This window comes from Notamacropus eugenii, chromosome 2, assembly GCF_028372415.1.
Source record: "Notamacropus eugenii isolate mMacEug1 chromosome 2, mMacEug1.pri_v2, whole genome shotgun sequence".
Classification (NCBI taxonomy): domain Eukaryota; kingdom Metazoa; phylum Chordata; class Mammalia; order Diprotodontia; family Macropodidae; genus Notamacropus; species Notamacropus eugenii.
The window spans coordinates 341,370,311-341,392,364 of record NC_092873.1 but is presented as its reverse complement, the minus strand read 5'-3'; the positions used below and the strand labels follow the sequence as shown (position 1 = coordinate 341,392,364).

General features: G+C 37.6%; 1 protein-coding gene across 2 annotated transcripts in view; it reads left to right on the top strand.

The window, feature by feature from the left end:
- The window catches only part of GRB2 (growth factor receptor bound protein 2), a 103,788-nt gene extending 82,825 nt beyond the window's left edge, over window positions 1–20,963 (top strand). For both annotated transcript variants that reach the window (XM_072645675.1, XM_072645676.1), the window contains 4 exons: window positions 4,328–4,425; window positions 12,128–12,250; window positions 14,273–14,441; window positions 20,391–20,963. In XM_072645675.1, the coding sequence (XP_072501776.1) occupies window positions 4,328–4,425; window positions 12,128–12,250; window positions 14,273–14,441; window positions 20,391–20,576 (576 nt within the window). In that variant the 3' untranslated portion in view covers window positions 20,577–20,963. The remainder of the gene's footprint in view (window positions 1–4,327; window positions 4,426–12,127; window positions 12,251–14,272; window positions 14,442–20,390) is intronic.
- The last annotated feature ends 1,091 nt before the right edge of the window (window positions 20,964–22,054 follow it).

Below are 22,054 nucleotides of genomic sequence, written 5' to 3'. Positions count from 1 at the left end.
AGCATATGTTAATATGCATATAACTGTAACCTTAAACTGAATGAAAAGTTCTTTAAATTATTGAGAATCCTAAGTATGTTTCTTCAAGCTACTCTTGACAAAAACTGTCTAACTGCCTTTATCTAAATATATTCTTGACATTTAGCCCATGCATCAAAGTTTAATTGAACACAACCATTGTTAAAAAAAAAAAAAAATCAGCTCTCTCCACACCCTCCCCTTGCCTGCCAGGTGGCTGAAACTAATAACTTGCTAATGCATATACACCTTATACAAAGGAAGAAACAATTGTTCAGGAGACTAGTCTAATAATGACCTTAAAGATCAGAGTTTCAGATCTATAATTTCAAGATTTTTAAACTATCTTTGAGAAATGTCTCTCAATGTGAACTGAGATATCTCATTTGTATAGAGGAGAAAAGTTTTTTGCATTTCAGGGAACATAGGATATTGTCTTGATCAGATATTGAAAAGTGGGAAATGTTTAATGTTGTTCGTTGTCAGAAATGTGAATTTTATTTCTGGAAAAGGATTTCCTCTTTGCATAGTGACAGGAAATAGTTAATGGTTAAAATCCATGAAGTACATTTGTGTCATTGCATGTTTTTCTTCCTTCCTCTACGTTTTTCAATAATGTGAAAAGATTGTTAAGGACCTGGAGGACTTCTCATGTGAAGTTATCATAATGTTAATCTTTTTTTTAATAGTAAGGTAGATTTGATGCTCCTATAATTTAATATTTTTCCTTCTCTGCAGATATAAATCTTTTTTGGTTTATGATCCACTGCTGACTGCTTTAATCATTACCTGCAGAATGGCTAGAGCTTTTTCTTACCCTCATGTCTTAATCAAACAGCTTTTTATTTGATTGAGGGCTGTGATTAACCAGTACTTAAGTAACTTTAGCAAAACTTGGGGGTGGAGTAGAAAATACAAGTCTGGCATATTAACCAAAAATATTCCTTACAGTTTGTATAAATGAGTGAAAATTTGTTTGCTAATCTAGACCATCCATCCATAAAACAGTGGTAGGTAAGTGGGTGGTCCATAAATTGCTTTCTGTTGCAAGAAAGTTTGCTTCAGAGTAAGAAAGACCTGGCCTTATGTCTTGCATCTGATATATATTAGTTATATGACTCTGGGCAAGTCACCGAATTTCTTAGTTGTTATAGGCAATTCTCTAAGACTGTATGTTGCTGAACATGAGTGGAGAGTGTTTCCTTTCCCTCCACACACAAAATCACAGCTCCAGACTAAAAAAGGAAAAAAGAAAAAAAGGAGCACCTATGTGTACTTTAAAAGCATTATCTTATTTAAGTTTCACAACTACCCTGTAAGGTAAGCGTTTATTATTATCTACATTTTACAAATCAGAAAAATGAGGTAAACAGAGGTTTAAGTGACTTGCTCAGTGTGGTTACACAACTAGTATCTAGATTTAAACTCAGTTTTCCTCACTTCAGGAGCAGTGCTTCATCCACTGCACCACCTAGCTCCCTCTTTGTTATTTAACAGAGATGTAAAATGGCTTCTTGACTTTTTCAGTGCCAGCACTGTCATAATTTGCTTCCTTGAGTAACTTGAAAAAAACAGTCCCAGGAAGGCAGAATGTTGCATATGTTATCAGGCATAGGTGATTTTTAAAGACTATTTTCTTCATTCCTTAGGGAGGTATGTTCAGAAATTGTTATGGTGTGAAAACAAAAAGGTTGCAATGAAGCCTTAGTAGGATGTGGGTATGGGGTTCTCATGTAGGAAATTTAGCTCCCACATGTCACAAGTTAGGGTGAGGCAGCATGTGTATATGGACCTTTGCAAATGAGGTACAGAGTTTAGCTGTAAGTGCTGGAAGAACTGTTAGTCACCAGCCACAGTAAACTTCAGCCAAGCTGCCTCAGTGCCTATAACAGCCATAGTGCCAGTGCTGCAGATTAAAGCAGCAGCAAAAAACCCCAGCACCTGGGGCAAAGCTGAAAACAACACTCACCCTCAACAACTTCAGTGACAACATCCCTAGCCCTTATTCCAAGGGAGACTTTCTCTGTGTAGCTTGTAATTAATTGCCTTAGAGGTTTTACTTGTGGGTGTTAGGATGGTCATAATAATCTTTTGTTCTCTTCCATGGAAATCAGGGGACCCTTCCTCTCCATCACACTTTTCAGCTGAGAAATGTAATGTTTCCTGCCTCTTTAAAGGCAAAAACTTTGTCCTCAGATATTATCATTAAATCACTACAGTAAGGATTCTGTGACCACTACACTTTTATTTGTATCAAAGGGAATAAATTGATAGCAGTGAAAAGGACAGTGAGTAGTACATTTCTTCTGGATCAGTGTAACCCTAATGAGACAGAAGAGACTTCTCCTTTTTTCTTTTTCCTTCTCCTGAAAGGGATGAAGTGGCAAAAGTTAGTGGTTTGAGCAGTTAAAGGGTAAGGGCAACAAGCTGCCCTTTCACCTGAAATACAGAAAGGTAAGGGGGGGGAGGGGTCCGCACAGGCTCATTTTATTGTGTCTTTTGTCTCTCTCACCAGCAGACCCAGACAACTTCAGATTGTCTCTGAATTGTATCTGACCGACCATTAGCTCCTACTTTTTATTGACACCATTGTTGTTGTCTTCATTATCATCATCATCATTATCATTGTGCTAATGTTTATATAGCACTGTTCTAGTGTTTGGGTTGGGGGGAGCGGAGAGGAAAAATCTTCCGAGCAAGATGCTTTTTATTTTCATTTTAATTTTCCCTGCCTTCCTCTTGGTTCTGCCAGGTGGATTCTTGGCCTTTGCAGAAATTCTCCCACTCAGGTCAAATGTTACTATTTCCGTGATATGGGGTGAAAATGTGCTGGTAACTATAAGCATCCCAGTGTTCTGAGCTTCTAGTCCTGTCTACCCTCAGAGTTGTTACAGTATTTTGTAAAATAAAAGGCACTATATAAATACGAGCTTTTATATAGATGAACATTTTACTATTCAATCAACTTTTTTTCTGTGTTCCCTAATTTCAGCAACTTTCTTAAATTTCTGACCTTTGCATGGGGTCTGATTAATTCTCCAAGTTTCCTGATAAATCCATCTTTGCTTTACTCCTGTACTATTTAAGGAACTTTTTAGAGTTTCCATATTATACATAATGCTAACACTTGAATTTCAGATACTTTTGTCATATTTAAGAAAAAAGATCCTTTGTGCCTTTGCTTTGTAGGGTTTTCTTTTTTCTTTTTTTTTTTTTTTTTTTAGTACAAATGTGTATTGTACTTAGACAAAAGCTTTTTTTGTAGCAGTTGATATTGTGTGGTCTGGGATACTTTCATCACTTTATAAATTTAGTACTATACTACTCAGAATTGCTAATAAACTACTTTTAAAAAGAGCTATAATAATTCATTTAGATAAAAGATCTAACATGTCAAGGAAAACAGTGAAAAAAGGCAAGAATGAAGGGTAACAGATAACACAGAGTTCAAACTTTATTGTAAAGCAGTAACCAGATTAGTGGGCAAGGAAGAATCAAAAATTGATTTCAACAACCCAGTGTTCCTTAAACTAGGAAATATAAACATGAATTATAAATTATTCCCTATTTCACAAGAATTCCTGGGAAAACTAAGAAAGCAGTCTGACAGAAATTAGGTTTAGACCAATATGTCTTAAACCATATACCACAATAAATTCAAAGTGGATACATGACCTGAAAACTAAGTATATCATTTTAAAAATCAGAATAGAATCAGATCATTTATCTTTCACAGCTATGAGAAGAGAATAAATTATCTCAAAAAAAGGAATAGAAGTCATTATAAAAGAGGGTCACAGAAGATTATAATAAGCAATACAAGGATTATGAAAAGGTAAAAATCCAATCATTCTGTGAAGCAATTGATAATTATGCTAAGAAAGTGGTAAAATGCTAAGATATCTGTATCCCTTTACCCAGAGATTCATTACTAGCTTATTCCCCAAGGAGGTCAGTGACAAAAAAGCCACCTACACACTAAAACATTTATAACATCATTTTTTTGGTATATCTTGCTAGTTAGAGCTCCTTTGGGAGGAGGAAGGGGGGAGCGTGAGTAAAGTAATCACAGTATGTTAGGCATAAACTTGTTATTGCTGTCTGCTCAGAGACTATTGCTCCACTACCACACTGGACTAGTTGAGTCTTGGAACTCTGACTGCTGGTTAACTGGAATGGTACTGTGACTACTAACTCAACAGCTAGCACTTTCTGTGAAGGAAGCCAAATGTCCATGTTGTCTCCAAAGCTACCAGTTTTGAAATAGGATCATATGACTGATCTGGTGCTATGTCTTATTCTTTTTCAGGTGTTGAATGAAGAATGTGATCAAAATTGGTATAAGGCAGAACTCAACGGAAAAGACGGCTTCATTCCCAAGAACTACATAGAAATGAAACCACATCCGTAAGTTAAGTTCCACTAATTTCTAGTGTCAGATTGGCTTACTTTCACAAGAGTGGTTCCCTTTGGATAATAGGCATGTATTTGTCCTTCGTTGCCAAAGACCATGCTATCAGAGAAATGATGACATGACTTGCACTTGACTTTGTTTTGAGTGAGTAAGGGCTGTGCAGGTCACTAGCCTCACTTCTCCTCCAGAGCCATCTGAATCCAGTGACCAGATATTCATCAAGATGACTGGAGATGATCCAGGATGAGGCAGTTGGGGTTAAATGACTTGCCCAAGGTCAGACAGTGAGTGTCAAGTGTCTGAGGTGAGATCTGAACTTAGGTCCTCCTGACTCCTACACTGGTGCTCTATCCACTGCACCACCTAGCTGCCCCTTGCATAGTAGGTACTCAGGTATTTAAGAAACGAGTATGGAAGAATCAAAGTTTCTGAGTTAAAGTTTGTACCAAATAGCTAAATATTTACAGAAACTGAAAGAATTTCTTCCACATTTGACTTCTAAAAAAATTTCAACCATCTCCTAGGTTCTTGTCACTTAATCAGACTAATAATTTCTTTCACTTTGAGAACTCCTCTTCTTGAGTTACTAAAAGATGCAAGTGGTGATAACAAGCCCACAAGAAGAGGAGCAGGATGCTGGTAGCAGATAAATTTTTTGCAGCTATTTATCTGTTAAGTGAAAAAGTATTTATTTTGGTTTGGAGGGAGGGAACAGAAGGAACCGTTGGTGAAGATGAAAACAGGCCTTCCAAAATTGGGCCTACAACCTTGTGGAAGAAGAGGTCATTTGAAGACTTCCCAGAGAGAGTAGAATTAGTTGAGTAAGTTTTTACAGCGAGGGTTTGGGAATGATGGTAGAAAGATTGGGTCAACTAATGAATCTGTCTGCAGGGTTGATCAGATATACACTAAATAGGTGATGCATACAACCTTCTTCATCTCATATCATCCTCAAAAGAAATCATAAGTTTAGACTATTGTTTGATCAAAAGTTCTTTGTCATTGTGGTTTTAGAACTTAAAAGGAACAAGTAAAAGGAGATATGGTAGTTTATTAAACTAGAAAACATTGCATTAACTGAAGTGTGCATGACTGTAAAGCCTGATTCTACTTGAGATTATTTCAAACTGGATGGATATTTTAAATCATAACATTTAGAGAAGACAAGAAAGGCCATATCATTTCAGAAGTTGCAGTTACTCATAAAAAATTGTCCTTTATGCTTGTTGGAGAGAATCATTTAATTCTAATCAGTTTTTAAAATATTACATTTCTAAGAAATTTGAAGACAAATTCAAGTTTTTGACTATAAGGCATCATGCGTCTGTCTCATCTGACAAAGTAACTGAGAATATTGCGCATGTTCAGCAACTTTTGAGCTCTGAAGAGTGAAAATTAAGGCCAGCTGCTAAAGCAGCGGCTAGAGAGAGCACTAGGCCTCAAGAAATTAAGACTTGAGTTTCATATCTGGCCTCAGACACTTCCTAACTTTGTCACAACCTGGGCAAGTCAATTAGCTTCTGTCTGCCTCAGTTTCCTCATCTATAAATTGGGAATAACAGCACTTCCCTCCCAGAGTTGTTGTGAGGGTAACATGAGATAATAATTGTAAATTGCTTAGTATAGTGTTGCTGCCCAAAATAATAATAGATTTATCATGTTCTTTTTAAAAAAAAAAAAACAACAACATACTTATGCTTCAGTAGTGTGGTATTTCATGCATGTTTCACATTGCAAGACAGTTTCTATGACGAAAGAGCTTTATAAACACAGGATCTTTGGTAGTTTCTGGGCTGTGATGGAGCATTATGTTCTAGATTTTCTTTCCTTCTTTCTCTTAGAAAGGAAGGGGGGATTTGATTGCATGGCTTTTAGAGTTACAAGTTAAACACAGTTTAATTCAACAAATAAGTTGTGTCCTTTATGCCCACGAGGAAGGTACTAAATGCACATGGGAAAGTGTAATGTAAGTTAGAAAATGAATGATGGGAAGCAAGAGAGATGTCCATACCAAATGCTTTTAGAGTATGTGAGAACACAGTCACAGAATAGAGGCCAGCTCTCTCATTTTGCTGATGAGGAAACTAAGGCCTAGAAAGGTGAAGTGACTTGCAGGTCACTTTGGGAGAAAAGGGATCCAGGGAAGTAGATTGACTATAGTGAAAGGGGAATTGAGAAGGGAGTTGCAGATGCCCAGAAGTAGGAGATGGAATGTACTTCATGGAGCAGCCATCAGTCTAATTTGGTTACAACATGGAATATGTGAAAAAGATTAATGTGAAATAAGACTGGAAAGGGCAAGTTGGAACCAGGTTATGAAGTCCTTTAAATGCCAAGCTAAGTAGTTTGTATTTTAGCTCAGAAGCATTAGGGAATCCACTGAAGATTTGGGGGCAGGGCAGGCATATTTTGCCTGGACAGTCCTGTGCCCAGAGAAGGTTGTTCTACACCTATGTTGTAATGGATAGACTGGAAAGGGAGAGACTGTAAGTAGAGAGACCAGTGAAGAGACAGTCCTGAATGGTTGTAGTTGCTATGTGATTGAAAAGAAGAGGATAGATACTAAAGGTGTTAGGGAGGTAGAATTGACAAAACTTAGCAACTAATTGGGTGTGGGGAGTAAAGAGAGGAAAAGTCAAAGATGACTGTAAGGTTTGTTCCTGGGTGACCTGGAACAGAAAGAAAAAGTTTGAAGGAACAGGTTCAGAAAAGGAATATATTATTTTATGGTGCTTGGAAAATAATTTTGATTTTGACATGTTGATTTTGAGGTGCCTTTGGGAAATCCAGGTGGAGATTTTATCAGTCACTTAGCAATTATAGAGCATAAGTTAGGGGATAGATTTTAGAGTAATCTACTTAGAGAAGCTAATTGTGTAGGTGATTAAAAAAAAAAAAAGCCAAAGATAAAGCCTTGGGGCTGGCTACCTCTACTAGTGGGGAAGATGAATGAGAAGTCAAACAGTCTCAAGGAGGAAGTAGTCAGGTCAGGGAGGAGAGACCATAACACTCATGCTTCTTGGGAACATCAGTCTGAACCTCAGCTTGCAGGAATCTTAATAACCAATTCATCCAACTCAGTTTCATAGGTGAGAAACTGAGACCTAGAGAGGTTAAATGACTTGCTCAAGGTCACACAGGTACTAACAGGTGGTTCAGTGAATAGAGTACCAGGCCTCGAGTCAGGAAGGCTCCTCTTTGGAAGTTCAAAGCTAGCCTCAAAACACTTAACTAGCTGTGTGATTCTGGATGAGTCTCTTTAACTCTGTTTGCCTCAGCCCCTTATTTGTAAAATGAACTGGAGAAGGAAATGGCAAACCATTCCAGTTGCCAAGAAAACCCCAAATGGGCTCCCAAGGAGTCAGACATGACTGAAAAATGGCTCAACAACAAAAGTGGATTGAGAGCTACTTAATAGCTAGGGAGACCCAAGTTCAGGCCCTATCTCTGATTCATACTGGCTGTGTGAGTCAAAGGCAAGTAACTTAACCTCTCAGTGCTCTCAGTAGTAACTCTTTAAAACTGTAAAGTTACAGAGAAGCATACTTAGGATTCTCAATAAATATGAAGAATTTTGAATGCTAATCAAAGCATTTTGTACTGGATCCTGTAGACATTATTGGATCTCTGCTTTAGAAAAGTCACTTTACTGGTTGAATTGGAGATGGATTGGAGTAGGGAGAGACTTAAGGCAGGCAGATCCACCAACAGGTTATTGCAATAGTTCAGGTGTAAGATGAGGAGGGCCTGCACTATAGTGGTGGTAATATCAGAGGAGAGACAGATTCAAGAGATGTTGTAAAAGTGAAATTGACAGGCCTTGGCAACAAATTGGCTATGGGAGATGAGAGATAGTGAGGAATACAGGATGACTCCTAGAATGTGAGCCTGAGGAACTAGAAGGATAATGTTGCCCTCAGCAGTAGGGAAGGTTAAAAGGGGAAAATAGTTTAGGAGGAAAGATAATGAGTTCTGTTTTGGACATCTTTAGCTTAAGATGTCTACTGGATATCTAGTTCAAGATATGCGAAAGACAGTTGGAGATTTGAGATTGGAGGTCAGCTGAGAGTTTAGGGAAGGATAGGTATATTTGAGAGTCACCAGCTTAGAGATGGTAGTTAAATCCATGGAACCTAGTGAGATCACCAAGTAAAGTCATGTAGAGGGAAAACAGGACCCAGAACAGACCCTGAGAGATATCTAGGATTAGAGAGTATGTTCTGAATGAGGATCCAGCAAAAGGGACTGAGAAATAGCTTTCAGATGTTTAGGAGGAAAACCAGGAGAGAGTAGTTTCCCAAAAACTTAGAAGAAAGTATCAAGGAGGGGATAGGGTAATCAAAAATGTCAGAGGCTTCAAAGAGTTCAAGGAAAATGAGGATAGGGAAAAGACAATTGGATTTGGCAGCTAAGAAGTCATTGGTAACTTTGAAGAGAGTAGTTTTGATTGAATGTTAAGGCTGGAAGCCAGATTGTAGAGGGGTGGGGAGGCTAAGAAGATAACGAGAGGAGAGAAAGCAGAGGCAGGTATTGTAGATGGTCTTTTTCTAAAATTTTAGCTACAAAGGACAGAAGAGATACAGGATGATATTGGGGCTGGAAGACATGCACTTCTTTGTATATAGTAAGGAATGAGCCAGTAGAAAGGGAGAAATTGAAAATAACTGATAGAGTGGGGATGACACAGGAGTCTTTTCGAGGAGATATGCTGGAATAGGATCCCTGGAAAAGATAGAGGGCTTAGGTTGTTAAGGAATAAGGTCACTTCTTCATGTGAAACAGGAGTGAAGGAGAAGATAGTGACAAAAGGCACCTGAGTGATAGGAAAAGAGGAAGGGAAAAGAGAGAGCTCACAGCAAATAGCCTCAGTGTTTTCTGTAAAACATAAGGTAAAGATCTCAGTTGAGAGGTTGAGGGGAGAGAGGAAGCCATAGGAGATTTGAGGAGGTGGTGAAAAGGTTTGGAAGAACCCACTGTGTGGAGTGGAGCAGTGAATTGACAAGGCAGGGATCATAGGATTGCCAAACAGCAGTTAGGGCCCAGTTGAGGTTGTGTAACAAATTTATAATGAATCCAGTCAGAAATGTTGCATGATTTTCTCCAGTTTCATTCAGCAGCATGTGTGTAGATGAGAAGGTGGCAAATGATGGAAGTGATCCAAGGCTAAGGCTTGACAGGGAGTAATCATCAAAATGATGAGGGCTAGTGATTCAAGAGATGAGTACAGTCTGGAATTTAATTGGATTCACCCAGGGGTCAATATGGAGAGAAGAGGAAAGGGTGACTAGTGCAGGGGAGATGGCCTTGGAGAGAAGTGAGGGGTCAAGGGATTGAAAGTCATAGTGTGGATACAAGAGAAGACTGAGAGGTGAAAAATCAGTACATTATGGTCAGATTAAGGGATTTCAGGAATTTGTGGAGGTAGTACCTTTGTGGATGATGGCAAGATCAGGGGTATGACTATTTTTGTGTGTGGAGGTGGGGTGGAGAAGTAGGTCATGGGAAACTAGTAGGTTGAGGAACTGAGTGATTAGGGAGTTTAAAGTGGTTTTGTGAGGTAAATCTGCTGTGGCCTCCTGAGTAGCTAAAATCATTAGGAAGATGGGAACAGGAAAAGGAAGAAAAGATTGGGGCGGGGGGAGGGAAGAGGAGAGAAGTGTCTGTAATAGAAATCACATTTTCTGAACTGACTTCTGTATTTTGAATCTAGTTCCTTTCAAATGTTATTTCCCTTATATGGTAGGTTTTCATTGAGGAACTGAGGCAAACAGGGTTAAACAACTCACCCAGGGTCACACAACTAGTTAAGTGTCTGAGGACAGATTTGAGCTCATAAAGATGAGTCTTTCTCACTCCAGGGTCAGCACTCTAGCCACTTAGCTGCCACAGGCCATCTCAGTCATCTCGGTCTATATCTGGTCACTGGACCCCAGTGGCTCTAGAGGAAAAAGTGAGACTGGTGACTTTGCACAGCCCTTCCTCACACAAATCCAATTCAGTTGCAAGTCATGTTGTCATCTCCCTGATGTAAAAGTCCTCTTCGAGAATGAAGGACAAACCACACACACACAAAGTTCTCATTAGAGAACTTATGTTTGAATTGCATGTAGATATATGGAATGGTACTAACTTGTGAAGTGCAAAACCCAGAAATATGCTTTAAGGATACTGTTGAAGATTTGCCCATATTCTCTGTAGAAGTAGATTTCTCCTGCAAATTAAGTAGTCTGTTATTTTATTCTGGAAAAGAAACTTCTTCCCATAAAGTTAAGAAGTACTCTAGCTGTTAATATAGCATTGTTGGTTGGTGTGAATTTTCTAGAAGTTAACATTTCTTAGATTTATAACTTAATGATTATGCATTATGAAACAAACAGATCTAGCAGAGAATGTGTGTAGGTAGACAGATATAGAAATGTAGCTAGAGCACTTATTAAATACCACGTACTATGCTAAGCTTGGGTATTCAAATACAAGTAAGCAAGATAGTCCTTGCTTACATTCCGAGGGAAGACGACACAAAAAGAGAGAATAGCATAGTTGGGTATTGAATGCAAGAGACCAGGGTTAGCTGGTGATATGATCATAGATGTAGAGTTGTAACTGACCTTAAAGATTATCAAGTCAAATGCCTTCATTTTACACGTGAAGAAACTGAGGCACCAAGAAGTTAAGTGGTAGAGCCAGCATTAAAATCTAGATTATTTGACTCCAAATCTAGCATTTTTTCTAATTATATATGGTCTTTGAAAATGTTACATTTTTAAGTGGTTTATTTTTTGGGAGGTGGGGAGAGAATTAAGTACCTTACCTCTAAATACCTCCTCCCCCCAAATAAAAACACAACTTCATAGCAACTAATTGGTAGGTCTACTTAATAATTAGTCCAGCTTTGTGTTCTGCCTAGAGTAGCTAGGCAGCTGGGCAGAACACAGCTTCACTTCCTCCAATATTCAGGGTTGGTGGTGTATTATGATAAAAGAAGGGGATATAAGTCTTTCCTAAAGGGAAAACACAAACTCTCAGCTAAGTTAATTACTTAGGTGGATTCTCTTTATTTCTGCTACTAGCTTAGTAAGATTATTCTCCATCCTTCTGGCAAGAATAGCATTACATTTTAACATGCTTTTTGCCAAAAGACTGGAGCTTTTGCCTTTGGGGCCGTTTCCATGGCAAAGTTTTCTTCTGGCCACCCACCTCACTCCCCACTCCCACCCCAACCCAATCCTATTTTTCTTGGTAGCAAGGTAATATGAATAGCAAATGACTACATAAAGTAGGCCTCTTTTTCCTTATTTGATTAATTCTGTACATTTTTCACGTTTATGTAACTTGGGGCTTCCCCAAGTATCTCTCTAGTGAGTAAGAAGCTAAATTTGTGGTCTTTGACTTATCTGGAAGATTTTTAAGTGTCTATCCATATAGAAACCATTTAATGCTGTAATGAGTCACTTTCCTAGCTGGGGGGTGGCCGGGGAAAGGAGCCTCGAGGTTGAATTATTTAAATCACTTACCGAACCCTTAACAGTAGTGAGTTAACCTAATTGTTGAGTATATTGATACCGAAGGGTGGATATTTGCTTCCTTTACCCTTCTAGATAGGGGAGTCATCTTTTTGCTAACACTTCAAGAGCCTAAACATCTTTTTTTTTCATGTGGGGGAGCAGACTTTGACTGGGTTACTTTGTTCTGTAGGTGGTTTTTTGGCAAAATCCCCAGAGCAAAGGCAGAAGAAATGCTTGGCAAACAGCGACATGATGGTGCCTTTCTTATCCGGGAGAGTGAGAGTGCACCCGGGGACTTCTCCCTCTCTGTCAAGTGAGTCTTTCTCTGATTACTTTCCCTCTTGCCCACCTGCAAGCTAACTTAAGATGCTAGCAGAGGCCAGGTTTTTTATTCTACAACCTGGCAAATTCAGAACCTCAGCTATTTTGGAATCATGAAGAGTAAAAATCTGATGACAAAAATGGAAAATGACAAATGTTGGAAGAGCTGTGGAAAAATAAGCATATTTGTGCACTGTGTAGGTTGAATTAGGAGAGCTTTTTTGGAAATAAGTTTGGAACTATACACAAAAAGTCACCAAATGTCAATGCCCTTTGAACTCCCTGAGGCCACTACTAGGCCTATTCCTCAAGGAAATCAGAGAAAAAGGAAAATAACCTACAGGTACAAAAATACTTATAGCAGCTCTTTTTGTAGTGGTAAAGAAGTGGAAACTAAGGAAATACCTGTTTGTTGAGAAATGGCTGAACAAATCATGATAAATGAATACAATAGAATATTGTGCTGGGTGAAAAAAGTATGGCTTCAGAAAAACCTAAGAAGACATATATGAACTGTTGCATTTTGAAGTGAACAGAACCAGGAAACAATTTATGTAACAACAACATTGTGAAACAAACCACTTTGAAAGACTTTAGAACTTTGATCAACATAAGCCAAACATGATTCCAGGGGACCAATGATGAAGAATGTTACCAACTTCATAGCAGAGAGATGACTCGGGATACAGAATGAGGCATATTTTTGGTCATGGTCAAATGAATTTGTTTAGCTTGACTATATTTGTTACAAGGTTTTGATTTTCTTGGGGTTTTTTCCCCAAGCTTGGGGGAGAAGATGAGACAGAGAGCAAATAATTTTTTTATTAAGTGATAAAAAAGGAAAAAAATTAAAATCTGAGCTAGTAGAATTCTGGTTGATTTGAAAGTCTCAGTTTCTTTCTCTATAAAATGGAGGACACAAAGCAGGAAGAAAAGAGGATGGACTGAATGATGTCCAGTGTCACTAATTGCATTTAAAATTCCAATTAGTCTTATGATCCTCAGTGTATCATCTTTAGGCTTGCTTATGGGCACGTATTCCTGCCTATTGGTGGCAAGCATTAGATTGCTTGTATGCTCTTAGTTTTTGGGGTTTTTTTTTTGGCAACTCAGTGCTGCCACCTGATGGGTCATTTTTATGGAGAACTGTTTGGGGAGAAAGTAGCTATGGAGAGAATTTTAAAGAGAAAGCTATTTGTATCCTTTTGGCTGTTATTAGGAGGCAGCAACTTTGTAATTCGGTGTTCTGCCTTTGCCAACCAAATCTAAACTGTATATAAAGGGAAATGTGCAACTGATTTTGAATTATAATGGGACTTAATTTCTTTGGTACTTGAATCTACTTTTTCTTTATATTTTCCCTGGAGTTCATCTGATCTGAGTGGAAAGGAAAATGAGAAACCACTAGCAGTGAGCTGTTCATTTATTATGCAGAGTATCAGCCATTCTTTTGGAGAATTACTCTGCTTTTCTTTTAACTTATATGTGTTAATCACTAAATGAAATTCTATTTGATTTGATAAGAGATTGGCATGTTCCCCATTTTCCTAGTAGATTTGAAATCTATATTCTTGTTCTTGCCTGATACCTTTGTTGTAATGTCATGTCTACTTATAGCAGAACTGTGTAGACAAATGTGTTCACTACAATGGGAGCAAGAGCTAGTTTCCTTGTATTTGACAAGAATTCTTTATGTATACCTAAGAGGTATGCTAATCAGGAGGGACTAGAGACCTCTGGTTTAAAGATCTAACCCATAAATGTTAACCATTAACGTTAACTGGGAACTCATATAGTTGAATGCCTGTGTTCTTCCCAACAAGGGCATCTTATTATTCCATTCCTTGTTCTTTGAACCACAGCATAAGTATCTGATACCTTAGGCTGGGAGAAACATTAACAGATTATTGTCTTTCTTTCCTATTAAACTGCTTTTTGTAGTAAGAGATGTTCTAACTAAATTTAGAGAAAGAATTATTTGACTACCTAACATATATCCTCTGATGTTTCCCAGGTTTGGAAATGATGTGCAGCATTTCAAGGTGCTCCGAGATGGGGCTGGGAAGTATTTCCTTTGGGTGGTAAAGTTCAATTCTTTAAATGAGCTGGTAGATTATCACAGATCCACCTCGGTTTCCAGAAACCAGCAAATATTTTTGCGGGACATAGAACAGGTGCCACAGGTAAGTACATAAGAAAAGCATCAGTACTACTTAATACACCAAGACTTGCTTCTTACCAAATTAACATAAGGAAAGTCCTTGTGGTATTGGCTCAACATTCATTCTTTAATATATTTTTTTTGTGCTACATTAACAGTGTATATGAAATAAAATATGTTCTAGCATTCAGAAAAATTATAAATTAGGGATGTCACTGAAAAATTTTCATTTTCTTTTTACATGCTTCCTCCATGGAGACCTGTCTTTGCATTTTATCTTAAAAATAATGCTATACAGCCAAAGCAGTACTTAGGGGAAAACTTATATCTCTAAACACTTATAAGAGAGAAAGAGCAGGTCAATGAATTGGGCATGCAATTAAAAAAATTAGGGAAAAAAAACAAATTTAAAGCCCCCAATTAAAACTAAAATTAAAAATCCTAAAAATCAAAGGAGAGATTAGCAAAATCAGAAGTAAAAAAAAAAATTTTTTTTTTTTAATTCTCAACCTTTTATTAATCAATGTTATTGGTCATAGGAAAGCCTTTTGGATGAGGGGAAGAAATGATGGAACCACTAATGACTGGTCAGGGCTCAAGATAGGTGGACAGGATGCTTTCAGTTTCTCCCCTGGCCTTTAGGTGGTGGTGGACTAAGGAAAGAACACTGGGAGGCAGCTCGTGGAAGGAGAAGTGGTAGTTGGACTGATCTGGTAGTCAGGTGAAGTGATTGAGAGTGGGGTTCAGGGAGAAGAAAGGTTAAGACAAAGGTCTTTCAATGAAATCTCCAAGTAGAAGTGATCTCTTCATCCTTAAATTTCTCACAGCATTCTTGTTTGTCTTTGTAATGATAGTTGTTTGTGAATGTCTTCTGTTAAGTTGTATGACTGTTGAGGGTAAGGACTGTTCTTTATTTCTTTTTTATAGCCCAAACACCTAGAAGGAGCCTAACAAACATTTGTTGAACTGAAATATTTATTGAAATTCAACAATACCTAAAAAACAACTCTCAAACCCTTTTGTCAACTAGCCTGTCTCAGAAATGCCAGAATATGGCATTTCAATTTACCAATACCCAAGTACCTTTTTTTTTTTTTTTTTTTTTTTTTTTTTTTTTTTTTGCAAAAAAGGATTACTGTAGTTTTATACTTCAACCAATCAATTAATAAGCATTTATTAACTACCTAGTATGTGCTGGGCACTAGTGGGGAAGGAAGGGGAAATAAGATGGGGAGGGACAACACATGATGGGACATACAGATAAAATAGAGACAAAAATAAAACAGTCCTTGCTCTCAAGGAGCTTACATTCTGTCAGATGAATTTAAATAGAATCTTAGATTGAGGCTTTTCTGTATTTACATAAATTTAAGAGAACATTAACTTATAGCATATAATAAACTTATATTTATTGATACTCTCTCACACATCTGTACTTCATATAAGTTGCTTATACTCATGCAAATGAAATTGTATCCAGATTTAAAACACCAAAAGGATAATGACCTGGGTGAAACTCCTGATTCAGTGAAGACACAGAAATCATCTCCATCATCCCAGATTTTACTTGAGCCTTTTCTGCTACCACTGGTTTGAGATTTATTAGCATGACTCTTGGCACCTTGTCCTCCTCCACCTTTTCCACCACCTCGGCCACCTCCTTTGTTTGGCTTTCCTTTTCTTCTCACAAAAGACCTCATTTTTACCCTCCTGATGGTCAAGGCAGTTAAGACTAGGAGTCAGTCTGCATTGGTAGAAGGAGTTTCCTCATGTGGGAGGAAATCATTTGATTGATTCTATAACTCACTGAATAAAGTGAGTAAATCAGGGTATAGAGCATCTTGTTAGTGGAATTAATTGAAGTTGTGAGGTGCCACACTCTTCTTACACTGTATACAACTCTCGCCACACATGAGCTTCTCACATCATTCCTAGACTCGACCCAGGAGAGAGGGAGGAGGTTGACAACCCGATCTTGGAGGCTGTCCAGGGCCAGGACCGGCCTCAGATAGGCCACTCTCCCCAGGCGGTGCTGGTCCGGCCCCTAAAAAATTTTTTAATAAATCTAGGAGCTGTTTTCTAAATCAATGAAATAGATTAAACCATGATTTTTTTTATTTTTTTAAAAAAGAAAACCAAATTACTAGTATGCAAAATGAAATGGTTGAATTTAGAACCAATGAAGATGGAAAAAAAAGTATTTATTAGGAGCTGTTTTGTCCAGCTTACATGCTAACAAAACTAACAATCTGAATGAAATGGATGAATACCTACAAAAAATATAAACTGCCTGGATTAACAGAACAAGAAATAGAATATTTAAATAACCCTGCCTTGGGTGGAGGGGAGGGGGATTGAATTCCTAAGAAAAAAATCCCAGGACCAGATAGATTTACAAGTGAATTCTATCATTTAAAGAATAATTAATTCCAGTACTACATAATAAACTGAAAAAATTGGTAAAGGAGTCCCACATATTGCTTCTGTGACACAAATGTGGTCTTGATACCTAAGCCAAGGAAAGTCAACCTAGAGAAAGAATACTATAGACCAATTTCCTTAATGAATGTTCATGCAAAAATTGTAAATAAAGTACTGACAAGGAAAGTAAAACAAGATATAAAAAATTCTACATTATGACCAGACTGGATCTGTGCCGGAAATTTGGGTTGTTTTGATATTATGGAAACTATAACAATAACAACAACAAAAGTCATGTCATGGTAGATGCAAAAAAAAAAAAGTTTTTGATAGACTGCAACATCCATTCTTCTTAAACACACTGGAAAGCACAGGAATAAATGGAACTTTCCTATCTAAAACCAGGCTCAAGCATTATCTATAGTACTGATAACTTGAAGCCTTTCCAGTAAGATCAAGGCTGAAGTAAGGATGTCCATTATCTTTAATACTCTTCGGTATTATGCTGGAGATGCTAGCTATAGTGGTAGTACAAGATGAAGGAATAAGCTGGGGCAAAGAACAGACAAAAGTATTGCTTTTTTGCAGATGATATGATGGTTTAAAAAACCCTCATTAAAAAAACTAATCAAAACAATGAAAAACTTCAGCAAAATTACAGGATATAAAAGAAAGCCACACGAATCATCAGCATTTCTCCATATTACAATAAAACCCTGCAAGAAGAGGTAGAAAGAGAAATTCCATTTAAAATGACATTAGATTGTCTAAAATAATTGGAGTCCACCTGCCAAGATACATATAGGAATATTAATATATACATATAAATATGGGTATGCATATATATATGTATATATAGATGTGCGTGTATACATATACATACACACAGTTACAAAACATTCTTGCCGTAAATACAGTTCTAAATACCTGGAAAAATATTAATTGTTCATGGGTAGTTGGAGCATCAACACAATTAAAATGACAATACTACCTAAACTGATTTACTTATGCAATATCATTTCAACCAGACTACCAAAGAAGTACTTTTTTGAGCTAGAAAATATAACCACTCATCTGGAGTTGTACAAAACACCAAATTATCAAGCAAATCAGTGAACCAATATATGAAGGAGAGAGGCCAAGCAGTCCTAGAACTCAAAGTGTACTAGAAAGCTATGATTCTCAAAATAGTTTAGTACTAGATAAAAAATTGGTCAGTAGAACAGATCAGATACATAATACACAGTTGTAAATGAGCACAGTAACCTAGTGTTTAATAACCCAAAGATCCCAGTTCTTGGGATAAGAACTCACTATTTGACAAAAATTGAGAAAGCTAGAACGTAGTCTGGTAGAAAGTAGACATAGACTAACATCTCACACCATAAACCAAGATAAACTTAAAATGGGTTCATGATTTAGACGTAAAGGGTGATCTCATAAGCAAATTAGTGGAACAAGGAAGAAATTACTTATCAGATTTATGGTTAGAGGAAGAGTTCATGACTAAAGAAGATAGAGGTTCACAAGAGGTAAAATGGCTGATTTTGATTACATAAAATTAAGAAGTTTTTGCACCCAAAAAAAATGCAACTAAAATTAGAAGAAAAATGGGAAAGTAGGGGAGGGGAAGAACTTGTGCAACAAGTTTCTCTGGCAAAGGTCTCATTTCTAAAATATATAAGGATGTGAACCAAATTTGTAAGAATAAGAGCCTTTCCCCAACTCATCAAAAGTTATGAATGGGTAGTTTTCAGAGGAAGAAATCAGAGCTAGCAATAATCATATTTTTAAAAATGTTCTAAATCATTAATAATTTAGAGAAATGAAAGTTAAAACAACTCTGAGGTACTACCTCATACCCATCAGATTAGCTAAGATGACAAACGAAAAATTACAAATGCTGGAAGGGCTGTGGGAAAACATACAATAATGCACTGTTGGTAGAGCTGTGAACTAGTTTGAACTCTTCTGAAGAACAATTTGGAACTATGTCCTAAGGGCTTTATACTGTTCATGCCCTTTGGAAAAGCAATACTACTACTAGCTTTAAATATCACAAGAAGATAAAAGAGGAAAAGGACTCGTGTACAAAAAGTAACACAGCAGTTCTTTTTGTGATGGCAAAGAATTGGAAACTGATGAGGTACCCATCAGCTGGGGAACGGCTGAGCGAGTTACAGTATGCTATGAGAAATGACGGCAGGATGGTTTCAGAAAGGTTAGGAAGACTTAAATGAACTGATGCAAAGTGAAATGAGCAGAACCAGGGGAATCGTGTGCATAGTAACAGCAGTATTATAGCTATTATAATAGTAATCAACTGTGAAAGATTAACTTTTATCAAAACTGTGATCGATCTCAATTCCAGAGGACTCATAATGAAACTTACTGTCTGCCTCCAGAGAGAACTGATGGACTTGGAGTGCAGATTGAAGCATATTCTTTTCTCTTTTTCTTGCCTTTAAAAAAAAAAAACAAAAAACATGGCTATATGACAATAGATATTTGTAATAGGTTTTGTTTTTCTCTCTTTCTCAGGAGGGGGAGGGGGAGGGGAAGGCAGAGAATTTTTTAAAAGAATACTAGTATAGGTGCTAGCCTCAGAGGCAGGATTACCCTGCTTCATGTTCTACTTCTGACACATCCTGAAATTGTCAGCCTGAGCAAGTCACTGAATCTCTGAGTAAGACATCAACTCTCTTAGGGTCTAAATTGCAGAATAATTGTCAATCTTCCTTGCTAGAGTTCCCTCCACCAGTGGAACCATAGGTCTGATCTTTTCCTTCCCCCTACATCAAAAAAGAATAAGTAAATTAAAGTTTTCTCTGTGCTGCTACCAAATTTCCCCTGCTATAAGTATAGAAGAAAAGAGCTAAGATGCTTTTGAGGGGTAGGAGGGAAGGAACAGTAGCTTCCTTCAGCCCCATAAGCTTCCTCTTCATTCTTGATCAGATTTGGTACTGTAATAATGATATACTGTTCCTTCTTATCACCATTACCCACCTTTCTGACAGGCCTGGGACCTAAAAGTAAAATATGTTCAACACCTTTAGTTTGAGCAGTGTCTCAGCTGCGATTTTCCACCCTTCTCATGAACACTAGGTTTTGCTGTTCTCAGCATGTAGGTGTATTCCACCTCATGTCATTCGTTGATTCTTTTAAAAAGATGGCATTAAGTGAAACAGTTGGGAGAGACAGGAATGAACTAGTCAGTTTTCCTCTTAAGCACTCATTTGGACATTTTTAAATCAAGAATTTTGCTGTATATACAGTGGGGTTTGGGTAGAATGTTACTGTCGTTATCATGAAATTATATTAGGGCAACATTATGTAGGATATAACTAGCCTGAGAGGATGATGTTATCAATAGAGCATTTATCTGAACTGTTTATCTCAAATGATGTAATAGGCTGTACCTAGTCACTTAAAACTTTAGACTATTTTTCTCTCTATGGCACACATTTGAAAACCAAGACTATTTGTGACATAAATTTTTTATCTCTCAATAGTGTAACAAGTGAACAACTTAATTCTCTTTCTTTTTCAGCAACCAACATATGTCCAGGCCCTCTTTGACTTTGACCCCCAAGAAGATGGAGAGCTGGGCTTCCGTCGCGGAGATTTCATACAGGTCCTTGATAACTCAGACCCCAACTGGTGGAAAGGAGCCTGCCATGGGCAGACCGGCATGTTTCCACGTAACTACGTCACCCCAGTGAACCGGAGCATCTAAGAATCAATAAGAAATTATTTAAGGAAGCGTGAAAATTTTAAAATATACACACATACAAAAGTAAAATCCACATGCTGCATCTAACAGCAGCCAGTGAGGGAGCTCTGAGCATCTGGCCATAAGACCTAAGTCACCAGACCCTCTCTCACTCTGGATGGAACTTTGATGAGGGAGGGGTGGGAAAGGGAGTTGGATATAAAATGCCAAAACTTACCTTTAAATTAAGAAAAGATCATTTTTATTACAGATTTTCGCAGGTGTACCTATTTCCCTTCCTTTATCCCTTCCCCCTACCCCCGCCATTCTTTCTCTTCTGTCCATCAGTGCATGACATTAAATGACACACCTAATCTTAACTGATGCAGATAATAAAAGATAAGAAACCAAGTGGACTGGTATTTTCTCTATGCAGAATGTCTGTTTTAGATAGAATGAGCAACTTGAAAGAATATACTTTGTTGTCCTTGTCTTAGAAAAAAAAAAGAGAGGACTCCTGACATGTTCAGAATTCAGATCGTTTTGCTTTGAGAAAGTATTTGTGGGTTTGGGTAAACCTTGTATTTGTCAATTGGGGAGCAAAGTAGAGTGAGTGAAAGATATTTTGTCAATACTTGGACCATCTTGCAAAATTCTAAATAACAGAAGCTTGGGGTTTTTTTTTTCCCACCATGTTATTTTCTAAATGGTGTGTTGTTGAACATTTTTTATAGTGCCTTTTCCATTATTTTCAGGGGTTTTTTGTTGTAATTTTTAAGTTAAAGACAGTCCAGAACTTTTCAGCCAATTTGTCTCCTCTTATATGTGTAATTATGTATTTGTCAGGGAGGGAGACAGGGAGTCAAACAGGGAGAAGTTCTAAGTTCTTATTTGTCTCTTTGAAGCCAGAAGTCTTTTAAGGATTAAGCTTTAATATTGATGAACAAGTACATATTTCCAGAGGTAATGCATGCAGGACCTAGAGATGCTGCCAGTAGCAGTGCAGTATGGTAGACACCCCATGGAAGCAGGGAAGAGTTGTAGCCCTTCCTGTATTTGATTCAGTCTGGTAAAAAGAAAGCTGAAGGTCTCAGGTGATCTCTGGTTCCCTCTTGACTGCTGGGAGACAGTAATTCTCACATGTACCTCCCTATGGCCAGAAAATGTCCAACTACAAGGAAACCAAAAGAGAAAAATAGGTGAACTTTAAACTATCATTCTTGAATCTTAAAACATAATCCTGTATTCCTACACTGGTGTAGGAATGTAACTATTTATATTGTCTTGCTCTTAAAAATAGGGGATATCTTCTTGGAACTTTGGCGTGCGTGTGCATGTGGTGTGTGTGTGCGTGCGTGCGCGTATGTGTGTGTCTGGCTCCTGACCTGCTTAATTGAGCATTCAAGAAGCAAGTATCTTCTCTTCCTAGTTAACAGCAGGCTGTTTATGGCTACTCTGTCGCACCCTACCCCTAACTGGCCCTACAAAACTTCCGAAGCAGA